The sequence below is a fragment of the Mustela nigripes genome, chromosome 1 (assembly GCF_022355385.1).
Source record: "Mustela nigripes isolate SB6536 chromosome 1, MUSNIG.SB6536, whole genome shotgun sequence".
Lineage (NCBI taxonomy): Eukaryota > Metazoa > Chordata > Mammalia > Carnivora > Mustelidae > Mustela > Mustela nigripes.
The window spans coordinates 197,018,937-197,041,334 of record NC_081557.1 but is presented as its reverse complement, the minus strand read 5'-3'; the positions used below and the strand labels follow the sequence as shown (position 1 = coordinate 197,041,334).

The following is a 22,398-nucleotide window of genomic DNA, read 5'->3' as shown; positions in this document are numbered from 1 at the left end:
TTCTTCTTCTTTTTCTTCTTCTTCTTTTTAAGATTCCACTTTAGAGTGGAATCCTATGGTATTTGTCTTTATCAGTCTGACGTACTTCAACTAACATAATACCATCTAGGTCTATGCTTTTTTTCTTAATGAAAGAAGATCTGTGAAGGAAATGTTGCCCTTTTGTAACTCTATTCTGCTGATTGGGGAGATATTTCCTGGAATTGTAACAACCATCTTGGGAAGGTGAAGGAACCCATGAAAGCAGGATAAGGCAGCACACTGAAGAAAAAGGGGCAGAAGGATGGGAAAAACCTGGTTCATGATGGTATTGCTGAGTGGCTTACTTATTCTGTGTCAGAAATCTCTTATCTCTGTGGATTTTTGTGTCTTGAGATGATAAACTCCTTGTTGACATTTAAGGTTCTAGTAACTTGTATCACATATGCTTCTAGCAATCATAAACATTTCATTATTGAGATCATAGTGAAAATTATATATATAAGGAAATATAAAGAAAGCAGTTGACACATAATGGTGTTAAGTAACTACTGCCTTTACTTTTATTGTGTTCCAAGGCCCTGACATTTAACTGCTATGTGAAATGTTACTATTTCAGATGGTATTTATAAGAAATTCAACCTCAATGTAAACTCTCAAAATTTGTCCTCTTAATTACATTTTGGAGTTGATATTTTTTAAGATGCTTTATTTTTTAAGAGGAGAATATTCTTTGGAAATTAAATTCCTGTAAATAGAGAATATAGGTCATAATTGATTAGTTTATTATAGCTTAATTAAATGATCTAAATTAAAAATAAATATTAGATGATAATAAAGAGGCACCATGTTGTCACAAAAGGTAGCCCACTATGTGCCTTATGGAAAATAGGCAGTATTTTCAAAGAAGGCCTTACAGCACTCCTCAGTTTTATTACAACTGAAACATTTTTCTGTAGTATAATTAATATACATTCAGACATTTATTATTTAGAAAGTTTGTGCAAACTGTTCGTTTTCATCCTAGTTTTGTAAAAGAGTAGGAAGTACACACATTTCAGAGAGCAGCTGTACAGCTAGGCAGATATCTGTGTTCTCAATCTATAAATCAAGTGTTTCTTTCATTTTGTAAAATTTTAAATATTCTTGATAGAAGTTGCTGTTTGAGAGAATACCTGGAAACTTTCCTTTTCCTTATAAGATTAAGTCTCCCACAATGTGATTAGCATTGCTCCTCATGCTCTATAAATCCTAGATTGCTTCTCACTGAAAGTGGCTCAGCTTGTGGATGATAACAGGAAAATAAATAATTTCCCACAACTGCTAAGTAAATAAATAATTAGACACCGAAGTCACACTTAACCAAGCTGAGTTTAATTATAGTACTTTTTTGCACAAAATGGAAGCTAATATTCAATAGGCATTTATTTAAGCTTAATATACAATATTAAAGCCTCCTTTCAAAAAGTTTGAATCTAATTATATATCCAAAATGACATTCATTTGATTTGCATCACTTAAACGGACGCTTAGAGTTCTAAGTCATATTAGTTCTCCTTTTTACTTTCAGAAAATTTATCTTAAGAGTAGACACCAGACTATGGATAATGGGATGCTCCTAGTTGAAAAACAAGTTGGATATATTAGATATTTATGGGAGGTGTCCAGAAGTATTGTACATGAAATGGAAGCATTGGAAAGAAACTTTTTGTCCCTTTCTATTTCTTTTTTTTTTTTTTTAAGATTTTATTTATTTATTTGACAGACAGAGATCACAAGTAGGCAGAGGCAGGCGGAGAGAGAGGAGGAAGCAGGCTCCCTGCCGAGCAGAGACCCCGATGTGGGGCTCGATCCCAGGACCCTGGGATCATGTCCTGAGCTGAAGGCAGAGGCTTTAACCCACTGAGTCACCCAGGCGCCTCTCTTTTCTTAATCCTGAACTAGAAATATTTAAAGATAAATAAATGGTGTACCAAGACTTGCATTCCCACGCCACTGAAGGATGAAGGAATACTGGCATGAAGATAACATAAGGTAAACTTGTCATTTATATATACTTGCTCGATGCAAAAACACACAACCAAAGATACCCAGCCATATACATATACAAATGTACATGTATGTAATGACACTGGAAATACTTTTACCTTCAGGAATAACTCTTCAAAATGAAATAAGAATAATTCTTTTCTTCTGAGTATATTTCCCACTCTAACACAAATTATCTTGCCTAAATGGTTGAGGACAGAGTATTAAGTGATATAAAACAATGGATGCAGAGGAAAGCTTAATTTTCCTTCTCTATGAATTTAGCCAGATAAATAAGTTTTCTTATGTCACTTCCACTTATATTTTTTAATAAATGGTATTTAAATCTGGCCTTTTCTGTGGTAATCTTCACCATATGCCAATTGCTTAAACTCTCTAGAGCAGCAAAATCTTACAGCACATAAGATGGGAGTACTGTCTTATGTTTCAGGACTTCTACCACTTCAGACAATAAATTGCTCTTGTAACAATGTGTCTCAAACTTGTATGTGCATAGGAATCAGCAGAGGATCTTATTAATATGCAGAATCTATTTGAGTAGGTCTGGGGTGCTGTCTGAGATTCCGCATTTTTAACAAACTTCGGGATAGCACCCATGCTGCTGCTCTATCTATACTACCCTGTTGGCAATGCTTTAAACTAAGAACTGAGAATCAGCTCACTTAAGGGCTTAACCCACCTCCCTGCAAAGTCCCTCACATCAGCAGCAGATTTTTGGAACACAATTTATAAGCTTAGTTTTCTGCCTCCAGATTCTGCCCTATGGAAAAGGAATTTAAGAGACTATAACAGCTCACACGATTAATTTTAAAATCAACCTGCTGCCATCTCCTTTAACTTTCTGATCTGGTCTCATATTTTGACTTGGTTCCCAGTATATGCCCATTTCAGAATACTGGATCTTGGGTGCCTGTCTTATTCTCTCATTTTAGTCTCTAATTCTACAACCTGTCTGCCTGAGAAGGCTTAATGTCTGAGAAAAAGCAGTAGCTCACCTACATGGCTCACATCCAGACTTAGTTGATAACCTGTTGCCAGACCCTAAGTCACTTGCTGGAACTTGGTGTCCTACCTTTGGCAGGACAGCCCAAGTACCATTGCATACTCAGACAAAATTGACCTAGCACCTGTCACTGCATTTCATGGACTCCCACTCTTCCTGGCCCTCTACTGATGGCTTGCACTTGGCGCTTGCAGAGCTATGCCTCCAGGTGTGTGACCCTCCTGTAGGCATTTAATCCATTCAGTTTTGATCAGAATTCCAGAGAGTCCATTTCAATTCTACAAGTCTAATGTTAGTATAGGGCCCATTCTCATTTCCTAACCCTTGATCTTATGTTGATAACTTTGTTCCAATAAAGAGGTTATATTGTTCAGTGATTTTTTATTAGTATACTAGTGAATAGATTAGGATGGAATGAATACAAGGAAACCAACATAAAGAGGTGTAATATGATTGATAGAAGATCTAATAGTGCTTTCTAAATGAAAATCTTGTTTGATAAGTTTTATCTTTCTTTGTCATTGCCAAGATACCATATCAAATTATATTCTTTTGCCTTCCCAGTACAGTATGATGTATTTAAAACAAACAGACAAACAAAAACCTGTTCATTTCAAACTATTTGAGAATAGGCAAATACTAGATGCAGCCTACCAAATAAAAGATAATTAAACACCTGATAGACTTCTTTCAACTGCATTATTGGATATGTTTCTATAGTAAGAATCTGGAGAAACACTTCAGTGTATTTGCTGGATCTTTCAAAATTTTCTTCAGTGAGCCAGCAAGTTTTCAAAAACATCATAGATCAGTACTATTAGTTTTGTTGATTATGTTTCAAAGGTGACATTCATAAATCAAAAATGGAGAGAGCTTCATCTTTCCAGCATAAAATTATATAAGCATCTAAACCAAAAGTTTAAAAAGCAACAAGGACTGTGAATATAATCCACTTTTCTTTTTCTCTTCAGTGCATGTTAGGAAGAAAACAGACCCACATAGTCTATGAAAAAGAAACTAATCTTGGTTGTATATTTACTCTTGGCCAGCCTCTGTGGGAAGCTCCAATCATTTAATTCTTACAAGAATTCTTTGTGGCATGTTATTATTATTCCCAGAGGTTTAGACAGACTCAAGAAAGCTAAATAATTTGTTCAGGATTATACAGCTACCAAATGGAGGTACCTGCATTCACACATATATTGGGCTCATATAAAAGTAAAATTCTTTATCCTAAACAGTTCCAAAGTACTGGGATTCCTTAATTCTACCAGCTTATGTCTGATAAAACTTTTGATCTTATCTAATTTCCCAAGATACGTAGTAGAGTAATTTTTTAGGTTTGTTCAAGACACGTGGTATCAGACAGGACCCGGAATTCCTACTACAAAGCATTTCCAAGCAAATGCTATGAGTAAAGACTGTAATGTTATCTCAATCTACAAGGAGATTGTGAGATTCTTATTATTCTTTTGATGATGGGAAAGATATGATATGGTCAGACAGAAGTGAATTTTTATCCATCTCCCTAGTTTTTTTGCATTTCATATGCTCCAATAACATACAAATAACTAAGAATTTTTTTAAGAACACCGCATCTGCTTATAAGTCATTTTAATGACTTTAATTTTCTATTTCAGTATCAAATAGTACACTACTCACGTAGTGACAAGACATTTCAGCTTTGTAGTTGAGCCTTTCATTCCCGTTCCTCTTCAGCAGTAAGGAAAACATTGAAGATTTAGAATTATAAGGCTTGATTTTCTTTAAAACAAAAGTAATCAAAATAAATGGCATAATAAAACTGTTATTAGAGGTGACAGGAGGTATTGCAAATGTCAATGAGTATCTTTTCTCTAGTTTAGCAGTTTTCAGCCAGCTTAGGCTCAAGTGGTAAAAGGAGCTTTGTAGATAAAATATACACTACAGGATGGAAAAAAAACAAGATTTTCATTTAGGAGGTCAGGAGCACATTGCTCTCCTACCTAACATCACTCAGAATGCCTCAAGAGGTGCAGCCATCTCTTTTTTTGTCAACAAAGGCTGCGGTACCAAAGGTGGATGGACTTTAAGGAGCATTCAATCCTCCTTCACTGGATACCTGAAAGTAATTTTAGAACGTCGAAACTTTTTCATGACTACTTATTCATGACTTTGTAAAATTCTCGAAGACCAAGAAAGTTCGATGAAATCACCATTAGATGACAATTAACAGACATAAACCATTTCACACATAGCAAATGATATAAGAGAGAGTTGTGTGTGTGTGTGTGGTTGGGGGAGGGGCAGGAATTTTCTTTGCAGCACTACCAAATAAGGACATTTTGAACTGCTGAAGCTAATCAAACGTGCAAAGGAAAATTTATTTTCTTCTTTGTACTTTTTGAGCAAACAAGTTTGAAAAACAGAGTAGTGCACACTAAGGAGAAATCAAAAGCCAGGTACAGTATCAGGTAGGTACATATAATTTCTCAGGGAGGGACTGACAAGCTGATCATGAAAAGGTATTTGATAAGGATGATACCACAAGTGAAAACAAGCTATTCTCCATGAAAAATTCCAAATTATTTAAAGACTTATTCATAGAAACACACTCTTTATGAGGATATATTTACAGCCTATTCTAAATATTTCAGTAAGGTAGTCTGAAGCTATTTGGACAATGATTAAGTCTTTGTCAGGAATAAAAGAAAGATTTTAAAATTTATTTTCACTTTTTAAGGGGGAGGGGAAAATGCCCTCTACGTTAAGGTAATCAAGTCCATTGCTCTTACAGATTTTGAGGGTAGACTTATCAAATCCACAAGGGAGACTCTCCTAGAACTCCTGGAATTAGATTACCTCTGAATTCTCACCCCAACTTTGAATAGTTACTAATTCCTTTCTTTGCTCTTTTGGTGTTTGCAAAGGGGTTTGCTAAAGCCTGAATTGATATAATTATTGGCTCAGATTGTTCGAGATCTAGGCCAGATGGCTATGGATTTCTAAAGTCCCAGTTGCTTGTGGGACTTGTGTTTCCCTGGTTTGCCTATAGGGTTTGGGGATCAGCAATTTGAAAGGGCTACAACCTTGTAAAACAGTATTATTCATGGGGGCAGAATGTTCATCAGCGTGACCCAGTGCTAAATACATTCATTATAGGCATTTCTATTCTGCACAATTTGCCACACAGCCCTGGTTTCTGGAGGGGGAAAAAAGACAATGGCTTATAAAATGCTTTTGAATGCCTAAAAAGAAGGAGAGTTCACGCTGAGACTCCTCTGCTTTCTTTCTTGGAAGGAACCTTCTTCGTGACTTTAGCTGAGCTCTGCTGAGAGTAAGCAAAGTGGAAAAATCAGAAAATTACCTTTTTTATATGTTTCTGGGGGGCAAAATCGAGTGTGGGAGAAAATAAATGGAAAAAAGTGACAGTGAGATTATGTGAAACAGCAAATCTGCAGGTGGATGAAGACAGCTGAGGAATAATGCAAGAGGTACAAGAAAAAAAAAAGCAGCAACAGAGCCATGATGATAAACTTAAAAGGAATTGCAGAGCAGAAAGAACATCATAAATAATCATATTTTCAAATAAGAATACCATATCAGTTTCTGTGACCTGGATAGAGCACAAGCCTCCCACGATATTTCCTAGCATTTTGATGCACACAAAATGCAATTTTCAGCTCAGGCATTTTATTCTTCAATGTAAACAAGCTTTGGGTTCTTAAAATACATATCTGAAAAGTGCTTTCATAAATAATACATATATTATAAAAATTTGACTTGTAAACTATTGAGTCCACGTCCCCCCAGTATTCATTGTGAAGACTCACTATGTATGGATAATGTCTTTGGTAGAAACTGGCACGCTAAAGCATGAAATATCTTTTGCTCAAGGTAAATAGGATTTTTTGAAGTACAAGACAAAGAAATATCATAGCCAATTTCGCCGGAACTCCAGGAAAGAAATGCTATATGGTAAAACTCTATTGGTAATTAGTTTCGAATCCTAAGGTGCTCCTTTAAATCTTGCTAATTAAGGGAAATCAAGAGTGGAAAACAGCCCTTTTCTTATCTTCAAAGAATAAAGATGAAAGAAAAACAGAAAATGAAACCTCCTTACTTGTTCTGTTCTTTCAAACAGAGCCCCAAGAAAATCTGCTGGTGCTCACAGGAGAAAGACCCAAGTATTTACAGAGGGGGAGGGGAAGGAGGCGGCCTGGGAAGCCTAATTAGAAGCAAGTTTTCAAATTTTATTAAATTCCTTCACCAACAAAACGCACTTAGAGGTATTTTAAGTTAAACCAGTCCTTAAAAGGACTATGAAAGGCAGGATGATTACATGTTTGTGGAAGAAGAAAGGGCCATTAAGAAAAGCAGAACGATTTAAAATGCCATATAAATAAAGGCGACCCGAAGTTGGTTTCAAGTTTTTCTTCTGTAATTTGTCTCCCTTTGTCGTGGCACGCTCGGAGAAAGTGAATGCGGGTCTGAAAGGGGGGGGGGGGGGCCGGGGGGGGAGGGGGGGGCGCGGGGAGGGGGGGGGCGCCCCCCCCCCCCCCCCCGCCCCCCCCGGCCCTCCGCCCCCAGCCCCCACCGGCCCTCCGCCCCCAGCCCCCACCCGCCCTCCGCCCCGCTCTGCCCGCCGCGCCCCCCGCCCCCGCCTTCCTCCTCGCCGGTCTCTCTCCCTCTCCGCCCGCCACTCTCGACCGCCCTCGCTTTGGGGACTCCATCAGCTTTTGATTTGGAAGGACGCTGATTGGCTGGAAGCGATTCAACACACGCCGGGCCAGAGAGCTTTGTCTGAGTTGAAGTGAAGTTGTACAGATTTTAGACCGGAGTCAGCGATCACGGGTGTTTCGTCTGCAGCCGCGCAGAGAAAGGGAGCAAGAATCGCTCGAGAAGGATTCACTGCAGACTGCCGGCCCCTTGCACTAGATGGATTCCGACGACACGAGGGGGGCAACGCGGAGGTGACACTCGTCTGCCTGCAGAGAGGACAGCCGGCCAAACAAGCGCAAGGATCGCACTCCACGCCGCTAGTAGCTGGAAGTCGTGACACGGTGTGTATGAAACAAAAGTTTGCGAGCCGTTAATTGCTGTTCTGTATTATTAAGAGACGCTTTCAACTTTCAAGTACCAAATGTAGCGTAGCTTTAAGTTGCCAAAGGAAGTTGGGGGAATTGCTTTGCCGTTTTAACTTGGTCTGTGTGAGGAATCTCCTCCAACTGACCGATGTGCCAAATGAATGCTAAAATGCACTTTAGATTTGGTTTTGCACTCCTGATGCTATCTTTCAGCTACGATGTACTGGGCAAGAATCTGAAATACAGGATTTATGAGGAGCAGAGGGTTGGATCAGTAATTGCAAGACTATCAGAGGATGTGGCTGATGTTTTAGTTAAGCTACCTAATCCTTCCACTGTTCGTTTTCGAGCCATGCAAAGGGGAAATTCTCCTCTCCTTGTGGTCAATGAGGATAATGGAGAAATCAGCATAGGGGCTAAAATCGACCGTGAACAACTATGCCAGAAAAACTTGAACTGTTCCATAGAGTTTGATGTGATCACTCTACCCACGGAGCATCTGCAGCTTTTCCATATTGAAGTCGAAGTGCTGGATATTAATGACAATTCTCCCCAGTTTTCAAGATCTGTCATACCTATTGAGATATCTGAGAGTGCAGCAGTCGGGACTCGGATCCCCTTGGACAGTGCATTTGATCCAGATGTGGGGGAAAATTCCCTCCACACATACTCTCTCTCTGCCAATGATTTCTTTAATATTGAGGTCCGGACCAGGACTGATGGCGCCAAGTATGCAGAACTCATAGTGGTGAGAGAGCTCGATCGGGAGCTGAAGTCAAGCTATGAGCTTCAGCTCACTGCCTCAGACATGGGGGTGCCTCAGAGGTCCGGCTCATCCATCCTAAAAATAAGCATTTCAGACTCCAATGACAACAGCCCTGCTTTTGAGCAGCAGTCTTATATAATACAACTCTTAGAAAACTCCCCCGTTGGCACTTTGCTCCTTGATCTGAATGCCACTGATCCAGATGAGGGCGCTAATGGGAAGATTGTATATTCCTTCAGCAGTCATGTGTCTCCCAAAATTATAGAGACTTTTAAAATCGATTCAGAAAGAGGACATTTGACTCTTTTCAAGCAAGTGGACTATGAAATCACCAAATCCTATGAGATTGATGTTCAGGCTCAAGATTTGGGTCCGAATTCAATCCCAGCTCATTGCAAAATTATAATTAAGGTTGTGGATGTTAATGACAATAAGCCTGAAATTAACATAAACCTCATGTCCCCTGGAAAAGAAGAAATATCTTATATCTTTGAAGGGGATCCTATTGACACGTTTGTGGCTTTGGTCGGGGTTCAGGACAAGGATTCTGGGCTGAATGGAGAAATAGTTTGTAAGCTTCACGGACATGGTCACTTTAAACTTCAGAAGACTTACGAAAACAATTATTTAATCTTGACGAATGCCACACTGGATAGAGAAAAGAGATCTGAATACAGTTTGACCATAATCGCTGAGGACAAGGGGACACCCAGTCTTTCTACAGTAAAACATTTTACTGTTCAGATTAATGATATAAATGACAATCCACCCCACTTCCAGAGAAGTCGCTATGAATTTGCAATCTCAGAGAATAACTCGCCAGGGGCCTATATCACCACTGTTACAGCCACAGATCCTGATCTTGGAGAAAACGGGCAAGTTACATACACAATTTTGGAGAGTTTTATCCTGGGAAGTTCCATAACTACATATGTAACCATTGACCCATCGAATGGAGCCATCTATGCCCTCAGAATCTTTGATCATGAGGAAGTGAGTCAGATCACTTTTGTGGTGGAAGCAAGAGATGGAGGAAGTCCAAAGCAACTCGCAAGCAATACCACAGTTGTGCTCACCATCATTGATGAAAATGACAACGTCCCTGTGGTTATAGGGCCTGCGCTGCGCAATAATACTGCAGAAATCTCCATACCCAAAGGGGCTGAAAGTGGCTTTCATGTCACGAGAATAAGGGCAATTGACAGAGACTCTGGTGTGAATGCTGAACTCAGTTGCTCCATCCTAGCAGGGAATGAGGAGAATATCTTTTTAATGGATCCACGATCATGTGACATCCATACCAATGTGAGCATGGAATCTGTTTCCTACACAGAATGGGAGCTCTCGGTTATCATCCAGGACAAAGGCAATCCTCAGCTGCATACCAAAGTCCTCCTGAAGTGTGTGATCTTTGAATATGCAGAGTCAGTGACAAGTACAGCCATGACCTCAGTAAGCCAGGCATCTTTGGATGTCTCCATGATTATAATTATTTCCTTAGGAGCAATTTGTGCAGTGTTGTTGGTTATTATGGTGCTGTTTGCCACGAGGTGTAACCGAGAAAAGAAGGACACTAGATCCTACAACTGCAGGGTAGCGGAATCCACTTACCAGCACCACCCAAAACGGCCATCCAGGCAGATTCACAAAGGGGACATTACCTTGGTGCCAACCATGAACGGCACTCTGCCCATCAGATCTCATCACAGGTCATCTCCATCTTCGTCTCCAACCTTGGAAAGAGGGCAGATGGGCAGCCGGCAGAGTCACCACAGTCACCAGTCCCTCAACAGTTTGGTGACAATCTCATCCAACCACGTGCCAGAGAATTTCTCATTAGAACTCACCCATGCCACTCCTGCTGTTGAGGTAAGATCATACCCTACACCAGTTCACTGGGCAAGTCAGCTGTTAGTGTTCAGAAGTTGTGTATCTGTTAGTTCTTAAATGTTTCTCTGAAGAAGTAAACAATATTTGAATTAAAGAGGGTACAAGTTGCATTATGTGTATGTAGCAAGTATACATGCCTTAGTGGGCTGTTTTGTTTTTCTTAAAGAATTTGCTTGCATGTATTATGTATATGTATAATATTGAAAAATAAATGTGGAGCTCTCAAATGACTATCTAATTAGAAATACCCTTGCTTCCCAGATTGAGATACTGGAAGCCGAAAATAAAAGGGCTTGTTGTATTCTCATAATTGTGATTCTTATTAACACTCCCCCAAAAAACAAAAGAATTTTTAAAAACCCACAAAAAAAACAAAACTGAGGCCTCCACAATGCCATCTAAATGCATATCACGTTTGCTCAACTTTTAGAATTTTTTAGACTATTTTAGCTGCATGTGTTCGAATGTTGTATTTTACAACATTTTCCACGTATTTTTATAACTGCTCACTTTAATCTGAACTAAAAAAATAAAATAAAATGAAGGAAATCAATCTGTTATTTATCAAGGAGTTCTCTTTCCAAAAGAAAAAGTCAGTGTATGAGATCATTCAAGTCTCTCTGGGATGGAGTCAGTTATGTGTGGTGGCTGCCTACGTAGTCGGCCACATTCCAGCATGTGTAAATCTTTAAAACAGAGGTAACATGTTCAATTAATTAGGATGAGATAGTGAGCAACTGTTTTTCCTTGCTTAAAGCTTGCGAGTCTTTGGGGCTTTGTTTCCAGAAATCAGTTCTGTCTCTTTGGTTTCCAGCAGGTCTCCCAGCTTCTTTCAATGCTTCACCAGGGGCAGTATCAGCCAAGACCAAGTTTTCGAGGAAACAAATATTCCAGGAGCTATAGGTATGACTTATCCTCCTGCTCCCTATTGAGTCCCACTAACATGAATGCTGAAGAGTAAAAACCACACTTTCTCTGATTCATCTTTCTAGATATGCCCTCCAAGACATGGACAAATTTAGCTTGAAAGACAGTGGCCGTGGTGACAGTGAAGCAGGAGACAGTGATTACGATTTGGGGCGAGATTCACCAATAGATAGGCTGCTGGGTGAAGGATTCAGCGACCTGTTTCTTACAGATGGAAGAATTCCAGCAGGTAAGAGGGTAGGGACAGATGATAAATCCTTATTTTCAGATCTGCTACACAAATGAAGTGAAAAGTTTCTCCCATGCTTCTAATTTTCGTTGTCCTTTGCACTGACGTGTCTGTCACTTGTACACTATTAGCAATGAACATGACCTGGCACCCTTCAGAATCATTTTCTTAAAATTCCTATGAAGCAGTTGGTAGAGACGGAGTAAGCAGGAGAGCCCAGCAGGACAAGAAGGAAAGAGTGGGGAGAGGCGGACAGAAAACCACACCACTTCTTTCCTCTTCCTGCCCCGTCCAGGACTGCCGCAGGACACTCTTGAGCAACTCTTTATGAAATTACTGGGTGGTTGTTGTTATTCAAACAGCCTGTTTTGGTGCCTCGTGGTGAACCGGACTATAATTTGGAGGACACAAATTTCCTGTGATGGAAACCTACTCGCAGAATCAGAGATTAAAATACACTAGAAAATGGTCCACTTCTATCACCAAAAATAGGACAAAGAATGCATCTTTGTAGGTGGTAAATAGAATATTTTTGCCACACCTTCATTTTCTATCTGCACTATAGTGGAAAAGGAACAGGGGTTTAAGAGGGGAATTTTAAGTCCAGAGCTACATGGAGGAGATCCTAGTAAGTTATGAGCCACAGTTTCCTTAGAGTCCCCCCCTCTAAGTTGTGTAGTAGAAACCCTGAACCAACTGGGTAAATCCCGACTACCTCATTGTAGCAACCCTGTTTCTAGAGACTGTAATATTGAAGCAACTCTTAGGAACACATAAATGTTGCTTTGGCTACTTATGTTTCTACATTCCAGGGAATGTTGATCAAACGACTGCCATTTGATAAATGAAAGACAGGCAGAACTATGCCCCATCTGAGTTCCATCAAACATCCGTTTTCTAAATATAGATAAGTAGGAGAGTTTAGGAAATAGTCATGAGACTGCTTCAGAGAGCCACAGAAATGCAGGTTTTCACCGCATGGAAAGTTCTAGTGGTGGTGGCAGTAGTTGCCACCAGTAGTAACCAGCAATGTCCCAGCACTTATGTAGGCCCCAGGAGGACATTGGTACCTGCATTCTGTCTCCGAACACTTCGACAGACACAGGAATTCATAGTGGGGTGGAAGTGAGAGTAGTGTTCTTGTTTTATTTGTTTGTTTCTTTTGTTTAGATTTGAGAACTGAAGCTTATAAAGGTTAAAGCAACGTGTCCTAAATCGGGCCGTTCGTACATGGTGGAGGTGGGGTTTGAACCAGTCCCCGCACACATAAACACTAGCTTAGGAAGAGCAATATGAAGCAACAGTTGTTTTAAAAAAATAAGTTCAGTAATGTATTTGTTCTCATATTCTTACCTCATCTACCGTCTATGAAACGATTGAATGCTGCCTATTTCATTATGATAGAACAGCACGAGACAGTGCGTCTCTGGCAGGGTGAATGTATGGCAAGGACTTCTAGTAGCATTGAGGGCTGCAGTGTACACAAGAACCAATATTTGCACAGTAGTGTCTTTGCTTCTTTGTTTTATTCCTAGATTCCCTGTTTATAGGAAGGAAATAAATCTCTGAAAATCTAGTGGGATATACACAGCCTCAGAAAACTTGCAGTGAAATGAAAGAACCATCTGGCTAAATTTCTATGATTCAGTGATATTGATGGAATTCTAAGGTTGAATATTGATCCCTAATTTTGAATAATGTCATTTCCTAAATGACATTATTTCATAGAACAGAAAAGTAATATAATGGCCATAACATTAGTGTTGTATTATAATAAGTTATTTTTTAAATTGTATGAAGGCTATTCATTGAAATTTTAATTTATTGGCATAGTTAAAAGGAAAAAAACTTTCCCTATTTAGACAACCTTTCCATCTGGGGGCCTAAATGGTGCCTAAAATCCTTTTTAATTCTGAAATTGTGTAGTTGTAAACAGCTAACCGGTTTTAAACAAAGACAAGATTTCTCTTTCACTCTTTCAAAGCTACAAACACCAGATATGTTCATGGCAGGAGAGTTGCCTAATGCCTGTATTAAAAAAATAAGATAAAAAAAATGTAAATAAAGCCATTGAGGAAATAATGGGTAGATATAAAGTCTAGGTAATAGTAAGCTTTATTTAGTGAATAGCTTTAAACTCCTTATAAGTTATCATTTCTTTTCAAAGTTGGAGGTTCACTTTTATATTATCAGTAATAACACAACTTAATATATAAATAGCCCTTTAAAAATTCCACATTTACATAATTATACTTAATCTAGGTGTCTAGCAGGAGAGCTATATTGCTGGTACATGGTGTTGTTTTATAATACATTTCTTTCTTACTGGCCACTTGCATCCATGTAGAGAAAGCATTCTGGTGGCATAGAGCACTGGGATATTGCCAGTGATTTATGAAGTATTTTAAACCTTATTCATGTCTGGCTAGTATGGAAAGAAATAAGCATATTGAGTATTTATACAGAGATAACCGTCCTTTAATTATGACCATCATTCTGATTGTACTTCAACCATTTTCTGGTTTATTACTCATTCTGGCAGCTTCCGCCAGCATGTTAGCGTTTAAAACTTGTGCTGTGTAAACTTATATTCCCAGGAAATAGCCCAAGTAGGGAAAAAAAAAATGCAAGTCCACATCTGAATACCATTAACAGAATCAGTGCAGTTTTCAAAAGCATGTATATTTTTAGGACTTAAGTGTCTTATTCCAACTATTTTTCTGCACTGAACTGTGATCAAATATAGATTATGTTATGTTGCATTGCCTGCCAACAAGGTCATTTCTGGTCATCCATTCTATTAATTCCCACAGAAATATCCTGCATTCTGAGCAGTAAAATCAGCAAGCATTTTTGTCTGTTAGCTCATGTTTGTCAACATACTTTCTTCCTTACTCATTCAACTTTGAACTACAGTGCTACACATATTCCTGCAAAATTTCCATTTTCCCAATCTATCAGCTGCACCAGAATGATTTATAAAGGCTTTTGATTTTGTTTCTTGTGATACTCCTTTATTAGGCTCATTCCACTTTTTATTCATCTGCTATCTGTGATTACTTAACTCAAACATCTCTCTTTAAATCCATGTTCTGTTCATTGTAATGGCTGGTATCCCGGTTCTGGCCTTTCTTCCACGGCTGGTTTACTGTACCAGCACAGAAGCCGATATTCACTCTCTAGCACCTCCTGCGTTCATTAAATATTTCTTTTATGCAGCTTGAACAACTTTTTCAGAATGTTTTAATTTACATTTTTTTTGGTTCAAAGTCAATAATTGACTTTTGTTGCCCAGCAACACCTAATAAAACTACTTCCCTTGGCGTTCCAAGGCCAATAAAACCCACTCCTAGCTTATTAACTCTCCATTCTGCTTCTTCCTTTCTTTCTTCCTTTCTTTCTTCTTCTTCTTCTTCTTCTTTTTTTTTAATATTTTGCAATGGGCACAACCATCTCTTCACATAACACACCAGTCCTTTGCTCATGTTGCCTTTCTTCCTGAAAAAATTAGTTTCTCTTCACCATGTCGGAGACCTTGTCAGCTCTCAAAATTTGTTTCAAGTTTGTCTTCCTTTAACTACTGCAACCTCCACTTTCCCCCCTTTTTTCCCTTTCTTATCATTTCTTATATAATAATGCATGCCCTCAGCATCATACAGCCTGGCACTCTAACTGGGCATTTGGGGCATCACTTGTTACACTTGACTCAGAACTGGATTGGAAACCATTCGAGGACAGGGAGCTATCATAATGACTTTGCCTACGGCAGGCTCTGAAGATGTAACCGATTGGCTACTCAAATCCCTAATGGCTTGATAGGAGTTAGACTCTGGGTTTTTATCTCTTCTTCTTACTTTAGGTTTGATGTATAAGATATAGTACAGTCACAAAATTGATAGTCCTATGGAGTTCTCTGCTTCCTTACCTCCCTCCCCTTCCCAGAGGAAATTTAACCACCTGAAGAGACAGAAAGATTAGCCACATGCACCCCTTGCCAATAAGTTCTAACTTACTGGATGTGGTATGAAACCTCTGTGGCACTGAATTATGTGTATACTGAGCATGTTTTAAATAGTTGAGTCTCCAGGGGAAAGGTTGAACATATCAATGAAACAGAAATACCCTATTCTGTACCACTGCCCCCATCTCTATTAATTTTCCCCAACCTTCTCTCCATTAGCTTTGCTTCGTCAATTTTACCTATTTATGAATTTGAAAAATGGTATGTTAATTTATTATTTTATAATAAAAGTTTCACTTATTTGCTGCAAAGTTGTTAAATAGCATTCCCTGTTTTAAAAATTCCTGTAATTAAATTACTTTTGGACGGGGACTACCATTTTAATCAAACAGGTTGTATTTTTGGTTATATGTTCATTATATTCAGGTCTTTAGAAAGTTGATCATATGCAGGATTCCTAGAAGCCTAGGTAATTTTTCTACCCCCCGTCATTAAATATTAAAGGAAAACAAAATCAATCAGACAATCAATCAAACAATTAAGTCCTTCCCACAGAGTTAAAGGCTGGAAAACAAATGAAAGTTGTCATCAGATCTATTTCCCTTCCTTCTCACAGGATGTGTATAGGACAAGATAGACAGATCTTTCCATTTTCAGAGATCCGGGGAATCAGGGAAAAAACTTCATTACCACTTTGAGAATTATTTCACTGCTGAGAAAACCTCATGGCTATTAAGGCATTCTAATTACTTTCAACTCCTTTTGGTTTTTGTCCACATTAAATGATGAGCGATAATTGGTGAGTTTTACCAAGCAGTAATAATGCATGAAGTCAGTACATCTAAACATGCTTTTATTGTTTTTTTTTTTTTTAAGATTATTTATTTATTTATTTATTTGCTAGACAGAGATCACAAGTAGGCAAAGAGGCAGGCAGAGAGAGAGGAGGAAGCAGGCTCCCCGCCCAGCAAAGAGCCGGACTCGGGGCTAGATCCCAGGACCCTGAGACCAGGACCTGAGCTGAAGGCAGAGGCTTTAACCCACTGAGCCACCCAGGCGCCCCAACATGCTTTTATTCTTAAATCATCCATCCTTATTTAAACTTAGCCTTTCTTCACAGCAAAAGTACGCAAGGATTCTCAGTATTTGCCCTTTGTCTTACCCCCCAGTTAGCACTCACTCTATCTCTGCATTTTCCCTACTCTCTATTTTTAGCTTTCCTGCCAATCAGACTTTTGTTCTCACCCAGTATACTTGCTGTCATTTTTGCAGATAAGCCCCTTCTCTATTAAGAACTGAGGTCTAGGGGCGCCTGTGTGGCTCAGTGGGTTAAGCCTCTGCCTTCTACTCGGGCCATGATTCCAGAGTTCTGGAATCGAGCCCCACATTGGGCTCTCTTCTCAGCAGGGAGCCTGCTTCCTCCTCTTTCTCTCTCCCTCTGCCTGCCTCTCTGCCTACTTGTGATCTGTATCTGTTAAATAAACAAATAAAATCTTTTAAAAAAATTTTATTTTACTGCATAAGAACTTTTAACATGTGATCTACCCTCTTAATAAAATTTAATTATACAGTACAGTATTGTTAACTACAGGTACAATGTTATATAGCAGATCTCCAAAACTTACTCTTCGTGCTTAACCAAAACTTGATATCCATTGATTAGCAATCCCCCATTTCCTCAACCCCCTAGCATACACACATACCTACTAGTAACCACCATTCCACTCTTGGATTCTATGAGTGTGTCCATTTTAGATACCTTATATACATAGAATTATGCAGTATTTGTCCTGACTTACTTCACCAAGTATAATGTCCTTAAGATTCATCCATGTTGTCACATAATGTAGACTTTTCCTCCTACTTTAAGGCTAAATAATATTCCATTGTATGCATATACTACATTTATTCTATCCATTCATTTGTTGGTGGTCATTCACGTTGTTTTCCCATCTGGCTATTGTGAATAGTGCTGCTGCCATAAACAGGAAAGGGCTAATATCTCGTTGAGATCTTGATTTCACTTCTTTTGGGTAAATACCCAGAAGTGGGATTGCTGGATCATATGGTAGTTACATCTTTAGTTTTTTGAGGAACTTCCATATTGTTTTCCATAGTGGCTGCACCATTTGTATTCTTAGTAACAGTGTACAAGTATTCTAATTTCTCCACATCCTTGTCAACATTTATTATTTTTTATAACAGCCATCCTGACAATTTGAAGTGATATCTCATGGTGGTTTTGATGTGCATTTCCCTGATAATCAGAAAATATACAGTGATTGCTTATTCTCTGTAGACACTTCACCTGGTAATGGGGACTATATAGATTACTTGCTTCCCGTGATAAAGGATTTGACATTGTTCAAGAGTCATCCTTTTTCACAATAATTTGGGAAGAAGAGAAATCTTTCTGAAGTGGTCAGATCTAGAGAATTAGCTTGAATAGATAGGTATGGTTGTTACCAATCCAGTTGTCATTCAAATGTAAGATAACTACTTTGTATTTTCTGCATTCTGTCTCTGGCTCTAAAATAAAATCATGATACTGAAGAGACCTAATTTTCAGAGAAAGAGATAGATGGTTTGTAGAGTATATTTTACATTTTTGCATTTCTTCATTGTTGTGTAATTTAGTTATATTTGGCAAATTTAGAAATTTTTCTCCTTTTTATTTTCTGCTTCTCTAATATCACCTATTATCTTCTGTGAGTGTGGCCACTCACATTCCAATAGGGCATTATAACAACTGGAAGAGATAACCAATGGATTTTTTTGTACTGTTCAGCTTTTAATGACTTTTCCATCTACTTGAATTTCAAACCTCTAAAAAAAGTTTTCGTAACAGATTAACTAGGGATGCCTGGTAGTTGAGGATAATTTGCATTGCTATTTTAAGTAACAAATAATCCAGAATACGTTGGAGAGAGATTAATAAGGATAATGACCTGATAGTTTATTATATTCCCAATACCTCCATTAAAAGTAAAGTTGATCAGATAGACCTCAATATCTAGAAAGCTACTCATAGGTAGTACTCAAAAATTATCTGGTGGCATTCTAAAATTATGGATGATTTCACTTTACAGCCCTGGGTTTTCAAGAATTTATGTTCAGCAAACATCCCATCACCCATACCTTTGCTCCTTTTCAGTCATCCTCATGTATAAGTTATAAATCCATTTTCTCATTACGTGAGTAGCAGAAATAATATTCCTGAGAAGTGTGTGAGTCATAACCCTCCTTTCCTTATTTGATAAACAGGAAAAAAAAAAAAAGTCCATAAAAATGATACTCAAATCCGTAAGTGTAGTCCATTTAGTGTATAAAATAACCGGTGAGTATCGTGTTCGCTGTTTAAAACGGTCTCGTCTCACTTTTTAAAAAATGAAATTACCTTCTTTTGTATCATTTGGAGTTACGCTAAGTATGATCATGAATCCCTGTTGTTTTCCTCGGTGTAGCTATGCGGCTTTGCACGGAGGAGTGCAGGGTCCTGGGGCACTCCGACCAGTGCTGGATGCCACCGCTGCCCTCGCCGTCCTCCGACTATCGGAGTAACATGTTCATTCCGGGGGAGGAGTTCCCAGCACAACCGCAGCAGCAGCATCCGCATCAGAGTCTTGAGGACGACACCCAGCCCGCGGATTCTGGGGAGAAAAAGAAGAGTTTCTCCACCTTTGGGAAGGACTCCCCGAACGACGAGGACTCCGGGGATACCAGCACATCCTCTCTGCTCTCGGAAATGAGCAGCGTCTTCCAGCGCCTCTTGCCCCCTTCCCTGGACACCTACGCGGAGTGCGGCGAGGGGGATCGGTCCAACTCTCTGGAGCGCCGCAAGGGGGCGCTGCCCGCCAAGACTGCGGGTTATCCGCAAGGCGTGGCCGCCTGGGCCGCCAGTACGCATTTTCAAAACCCCACCAACAGCTCGGGTCCCCCTCTTGGAACTCACTCCAGTGTGCAGCCTTCCTCCAAATGGCTGCCGGCCATGGAGGAGATCCCTGAAAACTATGAAGAAGATGATTTTGACAATGTGCTCAACCACCTCAACGACGGGAAACACGAACTCATGGATGCCAGTGAGCTAGTGGCGGAGATTAACAAACTGCTTCAAGATGTCCGCCAGAGCTAGGAGGTTTAGCGAAGCGTTTTTGCTTTCCATATGTGTGGAAATGGGGGACAGAGAAGACCCTGAAAAGAACTGGCATTGCCGAATAGTTGCATTTATCATAAATGTGTCTGTGTATATTGAATATTAAATACTGTATTTTCGTATGTACACAATGCAAGTGTGATTATTTTAATCTGTATTTTAAAAATACATTTGTACCTTATATTTATGTGTAATTTAACAGACAAATTTTATTTTTTTACTCCCATGACAAACATGTCTTTCCTAATCATGTAGAAACTAGCCACTGTTCAAATAGGATATATAGACAACCACAAAGTATAAAGGCACTGTGTAGATTAGTTATGTTGGGGAAGAAATTGCTGTGCTGTAGGAACAACCCCACTAAAGCATTATATGATTCTTAGTTTCATTAAGTGATCCAGTTTCTTTTTATAGTACTTAAAAAATAAAATTATGCATCAATAAAAATGTTAAACCATTTTATTATTATCATTATTTTCGCTGCTCTCTTCTAGTTTTGATAGTTCAATTACGGCAGAATTCAAACATGAGGTGAAATTTCATTTTAGGACTGGGAAGTGTCTTTCACAGACAATGATGAAAATAGGGCTAGAGCGAATGCTTCCCAACCCCCAGGGCCCTACTATTCTGGGGCATCACACTGGCCTGTTCTTGAGAATATTTCTCCTGAAGTATTATTGTCTATTTGTAATCAAGGTAAACGATGAATTTCATTCTGTCCTTGTAACAGTAGACATGCTCCAAGGAAATGGAATCTGTCCTATAAATGGGTTAACAGTATGTATTCTAACAGCAAAAGGTATTAGTGGATGAAGACTGTTATGTCAGTGTCCCTCCTAGGGTAGTAAATGTAAGTGATTTATTCTGAAACTGTTCTATTTGAATCTTCTCTCCTTCACAAAACTTGAACATTTTTATCTTTTGCGATGTTTTTGTTATAACTATTCACTTTTAGCTTTTGTCTCCAGTGCATGATCTCATATTTTTGCTTTTATTTTTAGTATAAGAATGTTTTTTAAAATTATGATTTTTGTTACTGCAGTTCTGTTGTATTTGTTGTGTGACAAACAACAAATTCTTTAATTATTGTGCTGTTATCTCTCTGTGTGGAATGCTTTGGTAAAGGAGATCATTATTATGACTGTTCTCATTTATGACCAAGCTTCTATTAATGTTATTTCTATGAATACACTATCTTGATTGTACTCTCCAAAAAATTTTGCTGTCAATGAAAATAAAAGAAAAATTAAAGTAAAGCTAAAGAACTGTCCATAAGTCAGAGTCCTGGTCTACATATAAGTTCAAAAGCTTTGCATGAAGCATATCTTTCATGAGAGAATAATTCTCTGTTGAATTTTGAGTGATACAGAGGAAGCTTTCAGCTGGCTTGGCAAACAAGAAAAACACAATGGAAAAGGAATGAATTTGAGACCTGTAATGGGAATGAAAGAAGTCTATGGTATTCCCAGTAGAATGAAGAATTTAAATGCATTTGAAGTGTAAAGAAAAAAAAAAAAAAATAATGAAATAGTAACCACTTGAACATTTTTCAAATTTAAAAAAAAAATCTCAGAACATTTTGTATTAAGTTAGGTCAAAAAAAGATGCCTTACAATGTTTCCAAGAGGTAAATATCATCCTCCTTGGTTTACTAGCAGGGAATTGAAATATGAAGAAAGTTAAATAGCCTAAAAAAGGCTGAACTCAAGATATTTTAAATCTCAAATGAGCACCACATCAAATAGATGTTTTATGTCTTCTGAAGGCATATTTTCCTTTATAGGAGGGATTTTAGTTAACAAGAGAAATTTCCATTTATTTTTCAGTATATTACACACACAAATGCTAACCACATTTAAAAACATTTTTTTTTTCAAATTCACTTCCTTTCAGTACATATTATCATTAAAAATTTTTCATAGCTTCGCTGTTCTTAATTTAAAGCACAACTAGAAATTAGGAAGCAGAGATGGAAATCAACATGTAAATAATGCAAAGGAAATAAAATGCAATACTATATTAAATACAAAACCTTTGTGTATTGTGTGTATAGTAAATTTTCCCTGTTTCGGACTCCTTGCCTCCAGCCTTCTCCACTTACTATGGCTTTCCGGATGCAACAGTAAAGGGAATATTGGTGCAAGATTTTCACTTTTCGCTCCTGTTCCTTTCACAGATACTATAATCTCAGTGAAAGCTCAACTCTCTGGTGCTATCATAGCAATTTAACCTTTCATCAAGTTTACATTTTCTCTTCTTTGATACCATGCCCCTCTTCAGACTGAAACAACTGAAAAGCACTTAAACGGAGGAGGTTCTTTTTGAGTTCTTAATCCCTTTGTCCCCATTCAGTTCCTTTAAATGTTCTTCAG

At 38.5% G+C, this 22,398-nt stretch overlaps 1 protein-coding gene across 1 annotated transcript; it reads left to right on the top strand.

Moving 5' to 3' along the window:
• The first annotated feature begins 7,979 nt into the window (after positions 1–7,979).
• PCDH18 (protocadherin 18) lies at positions 7,980–22,057 on the top strand. The gene is made up of 4 exons (XM_059378420.1): positions 7,980–10,732; positions 11,571–11,656; positions 11,746–11,909; positions 19,335–22,057. The coding sequence occupies exons 1-4, from the start codon at positions 8,246–8,248 to the stop codon at positions 20,000–20,002; spliced, it is 3,405 nt and encodes a 1,134-aa protein (XP_059234403.1). The 5' UTR covers positions 7,980–8,245; the 3' UTR covers positions 20,003–22,057.
• Positions 22,058–22,398: the final 341 nt, after the last annotated feature.